The 5,616-nt window shown below is 41.6% G+C and overlaps 1 protein-coding gene across 1 annotated transcript in view; it reads left to right on the forward strand.

The window, feature by feature from the left end:
* The first annotated feature begins 3,133 nt into the window (after positions 1–3,133).
* LOC134441462 (cerebellin-3-like) overlaps positions 3,134–5,616 on the forward strand; it is an 8,046-nt gene continuing 5,563 nt past the window's right edge. The window contains exons 1-2 of the mRNA XM_063191791.1: positions 3,134–3,253; positions 3,555–3,666. Of these exons, the coding sequence (XP_063047861.1) occupies positions 3,134–3,253; positions 3,555–3,666 (232 nt within the window). The remainder of the gene's footprint in view (positions 3,254–3,554; positions 3,667–5,616) is intronic.

The raw sequence follows: 5,616 nt of genomic DNA on the forward strand, positions 1-5,616 counted from the left end.
TTTAAAATGATCAAACCTGAAATTATAAGTCAGCAAAGTTAATTAAAAGACCTTTGTTATATTTATCCAAAGCAGTGGTGTAGTCTATGCAGAACGCAGGTATACAGAGTATACCCACTTCGAAATTTCTGGGGTTTCAGTATACCCACTTAAAATTGATTGATCCATTATTTAGAATATCACAAATATATACAGTATACCCACTTCCAAAAATGCTCAAATATACAGTACACCCACCACAAAAAAGTAGAGTAAACCACCGCTCCAAAGCCATTTTTCCAAAGGCAATAAAGAAGATAATTGATCCACACATCTCTTGAAAGATGGGGACAACTCATTCTTCCCCCAAAATGAAAGTATGCATCTCTTTGCAAAATCAAAATGAATATTCTTTGTTTAGACTGATCCAACATTAAAGGCTTTGTATCATGGAGTAAATATAGACTTCTGTTCATTTCGAACTGTTTATTATCCAAGACTACTTCAATAAATGAGTGGATTGAGCACCAATATTTTTTTAGTCTACAGTCCCAAAATATATGCATGTCCCTTCTGCCTTGTTGCATCTTTTGAAGAGGTTAAGCCAACACACTATACCTATAAAATATTTTATTTTTTAATTTAGATTTTTGCTTTTATGTCTGATGAACAGTTTTTAATATTTATAAATATTTAGAATAGTCTGCAGAGCTCCAATGTTCACACACACACACACACACACACACACACACACACACACACACACACACACACACACACACACACACACACACACACACACACACACACACACACACACACACACACACACTTACAAGGTAGTAGTACTGTGCATCAGCATACTGCTGAATCATCATGACACTATACACACACACACACACCGACATGCACACACTGACACTGCACGCACACCCACCCACGGACACACACACACACACACACACACACACACACACACACACACACACACACACACACACACACACACACACACACACACACACACACTTGCTCCATAGCAGGTTGCACGTCAGCAGAACACATGAATCACCATGAGCTCTGTCAAACTGCCCGTCTTTCATCAAGGCTATTGTGAAATTCAGTTTTGTAGACTCTTGTTCTCGTGTGATACTATGGCCTGTCTTGTTTTTTTCTGGTTTTGTCGGAGGACGTGCTCAACTTCTTGGAAAAAATGAATGTCTTTGGGTGCGCCATAAAAGGTATCAACTGAAAGAAGAAAAATCCGCACTCACAAACTAAGTCTCATAATTTATTTATAGATTACCACCATGTCCAAAAGCAAACGTGTTTCGGCTATCAAGCCTTCATCAGTGCGTGGTGCTGTGTTGTTTTTCTGTCATTTCTTCATAGCGCCACAGATACTGTATATGGTAGTTAGTGCAGCGGGTGAGGAGAGCGGTCAGAGGATTTTGTGCCGTTTTGACAAATTCAGTTTACACAATAGACACGTTTGATTTCTTGCAACATTTTCAGCTGCATTCTTTCTGTCAGCAATTGACCATAGCTTGCTTTCGCATAGTGGTTGCACCTGTACGCTTCACACACTCATGGTGTCCATCATGCAACTGCCCATCATGCTTCTCCCATGCAATGTGCACCATAATCAATGCTTCTCCAATCCTGGGGGTCCCTCACATGGAATTACGGCTCACATATAATGGGTACGGTTCCGAAGGCCTCATAGTAGCCATCCCACGTCTGACACCAATTGTAGCGAAGGAGAGTAGAGTTGCCAGGACTTGAATATTTCCGGGTACTAAACTGGGGCTCTGACCGCTACACCAAAGAGCCAGGCTCGTTGGCATGACAATCAGAACACACCGTCAACCCTAGTGATGGTCACTCTATCAAACTGCCTAGCAAGTCGTGAGGCAATACAAGCAGTAAGATACTGAACAACATTTTAATGGCTGTTGTGTGTATTAGTCCTGAAATTTTCAATGCTTTGCAGTGCTATCAATTAAGTTCAAGTTAATTTGCTCTGGAAATGAACACGGAAGTAATTGAATCTAGAAACTTTATGTTTAACAGAGGGTACTTTACCAATCTTTACTACAGTAAAGCACAACACTCTGGATCACAGATGGAAACATATTAAACAAAAGATTATTTGGGCTCTAGTATCAACGCATCTTAATCTTCACAGGAAATAGATGCACTGTTTTTTTTTTTTAATTAAAATTTTGATTTGCGTTTATTTGTGTGCATGCATATGTGTGTGTGTGTGCGTGTGCGTGTGCGTGTGCGTGTGCGCGTTCGTGCATGTGTGTGTGTGTGAGTGAGTGAGAGAGAGTCATGGTGATTCTGCATTATGGTGAATTACAGCCTCCTCGATCTCTCTGCAGCAGCTTTGCAGTATGTTGAGTTGTACGCAATCTCTTGCTACCAAGAACCCAAACAGCAGCAACTGGTGGCCCAGATGGGATCCAAAATTGATGATTTTTCATGTTTTAGCTCAATAACAATTCAGTGGGTGGATTGAACAAATTAGTAACAAGCTGAAAATGTCAGGATATGTTTAGAATACCTTTAGGAATCAAAAGTCCCCAGGAATCCCAATTGGGCTCTCTGAGGAATTCAAGATGGTCTCCAAAATTGCCACCTTTTGGAGATTTTGACATATCTAAGGCTTGAAATGTCATTTATAAGCAGTCTAAAGGTGGAAATGTATGTTTTAATGGTAGATGTAGAATCAATTTCATCATTAGGTTTAGATTAAATGCGTTTATTTGTGTGCATGCATATGTGCCTGCGTGAGTGAGTGAGTGAGCGAGAGAGAGAGAGTCATGGTGATTTTGCAGTATGGTGACATACTATCTCTATCTCTATCTCTCCGCAGCGGCTTTGCAGCGTGTTGTAATGTACGCAATCTCTTGCTACCAAGAACCCAATCAGCAGCAACTGTGACGACGGACATTTTTCTTGGAAGTAGTTGTGGTGCCAAAACGTTCAAGGATCTGTGAGGTTTAAATGCCACCCTTTGAGTGCGTTTAGCTAGACCAGAGGGACATTAGTGTGTGTGTGTGTGTAACCAGAGCAAGGAAGACATTCGACATTAGTGTGTGTGTGTGTGTAACCAGAGCAAGGAGGACATTCGTGTGATAAAGAGGTGATGATGAAGACTCCCGGGGCTGTGCTGCTGCTGCTGATGGGTCTGGGTCTGCTGCTGCTGCTGGCCTCAGCAAAGGCGGATGACATCGACCAGCTGGAGCTCAAGTACATCAGATCTCAGGTAGGGATGGGATATGGATTACTTTTTATCACGATAACAATAACACTTGCATATTTGTTTTCAGGATGGGATTGTTACTTTTTTTTACGTGTTACTCTTTGCTTATTAATTGGTTTCCTGTTCTTCTGACTCCCTTTTCTGACCAAATAGTCTGCTTGGGCCTATCTCAAATTGAAACCCATGCATATATGTGATTTTGGTCTTGGATCGGAGTAGTATCGGTATTGGCAGACATCCAAATTTAGATATCGGGATCGGATCGGAAGTGAAAAAATGTGTATCGGTGCATCCCTAATCTCAGGTGCAGGACTTTGAGAAACGACTGCAAACCAGCGAGAAGAAGACACGTGCAAATGAAAACGCCGTCAAGATACTGCAGAGCGACGTTCAGCAGCTGAAGAAACCTCCTAAACGTAAAAAGATTTCAATTCAAAACTAGATTGCATTTCCTCACAGAAAATGCTGGAGTATGCTTGCCCGCCTTGCATTCGTTGCCCTTCATGCATGCCTTGCCTTTCATGCATGAATTGCCCTTCATGTATATGCTGCCCTTCATGCATATGCTGCCCTTCATGCGTACACTGCATACAGTTAACCATCTATACATGAGCTAACTTCCTGTTTGGTATGTATCATATTGGCAAAAACACATTTTCACTAACGTTAGCGCCCCCCATTGACCGTATTGCACTGAATTTGGTAGGTACCCTCTGGGTGTCCTGGAGATCATGTGTGAGAAATTTCGTTAAGATCTGTCAAGGTGTTGCCGAGATATAAGCTAACTTCCTGTTTGGACGGTGCGTTTGTCTTTGTTGTCAATTTTGATTGGCTGCTGTGCGCCGATGCTTTCAGCTATTGCTCTGTAAATTTCAGCATAGGTGCAGAATAGTCCAATGGTGGTGTGATAACAATTGTAGGACAACCAGACAAAAAATGTGGGCGGAGCATCATTTTTATTGATTTTTGAATATGTCAAAATGGCGGGAAATTCATGATTGTAAATATGACATCATAGTATGCGTTGGATTCGGCTTCACCCAAGGATTTCAGCGATACCAAGCGTTTGATGAATTGAGGTCAATACGGGCCAAAATGGGCAAAAAACCATTTTTGCTTATTGTAGCGCCCCCTAGTGGCGCATTTACGCAAAAGTCGTAACATGTCCTCTGGGGATAGTGCCGAATATGTGTATAAAATTAGGTTGTGATACAAGTAGCCGTTGCCGAGATATGAGCTCACTTCCTGTTTGGGGTCTCCGCCGCCAACTTTGATTGGCTCCTGTGTAAAAACGGTTTAATCAATCGTTCCAGGAACTTTAAGTTTAGATGTATCTTAGTCCAAAGATGCACTCATAAAATATTCGTGACGATCGGACGAAAATTGTGGGCAGGGCATTTTTTTTATTGATTTTTACAAAATTCAAAATGGCGGAAAAACTTTCCAGGCGGAAAATGACGTCATAGGGTGCATTGGATTCGGCTTGGCCCAAGGATTCCAGGGATACCAAGTTTATGAAATTCTGACCAACGGTTCAAAAGTTACAGTATGTAATGTACTTGCAACTTTGACCTGCTGGTGGCGCTACAGAGTTTGAGGTACCCCTGTGAAAAATACAAATCCTGGTCGTCTTATCAAGCCGAACGTTTCGGTCTTTGAACGGACTTTCTATCTTGAGCGGTTCTTCAAAACGAACCGTTCGTAGACAGAAGATGAAAATTAAAAATAACTAGATTGCATTTCCTCACAGAAAATGCTGGAGTATGCTTGCCCGTCTTGCATTCGTTGCCCTTCATGCATGCCTTGCCTTTCATGCATGACTTGCTCTTAACGCACATGCTTCCCTTCATGCATGCACAACATACAGTTAACCATCTAGATATGAGCTAACTTCCTGTTTGGTATGTATCATATTGGCAAAAACACATTTTCATTAACTGTAGCGCCCCCCAGTGGCCGTATTGCACTAAATTCGGTACGTACCCTCTGGGTGTACGGGAGATCATGTGTGAGAAATTTAGTTCAGATCTGTCAAAGTGTTGCTGAGATATGAGTTAACTTCCTGTTTCGACGGTAAGTTTGCCTTTGTTGTCAATTTTGATTGGCTGCTGTGCGCTGATGCTTTCGGCTATTGCTCTGTAAACTTCAGCATAGGGGCAGAATAGTCCAATGGTGGTCTGATAAAAATTGTAGGACGAACAGACAAAAAATGTGGGCGGAGCTTCATTTTTATTGATTTTTGAATATGTCAAAATGGCGGGAAATTCATGATGATAAATATGACATCATAATATGCGTTGGATTCGGCTTGACCCAAGGATTTCAATGATACCAAGCGTTTGATGATTTGAAGTCAATACGGGCCA

This window comes from Engraulis encrasicolus, chromosome 24, assembly GCF_034702125.1.
Source record: "Engraulis encrasicolus isolate BLACKSEA-1 chromosome 24, IST_EnEncr_1.0, whole genome shotgun sequence".
In the NCBI taxonomy this organism is placed as follows: domain Eukaryota; kingdom Metazoa; phylum Chordata; class Actinopteri; order Clupeiformes; family Engraulidae; genus Engraulis; species Engraulis encrasicolus.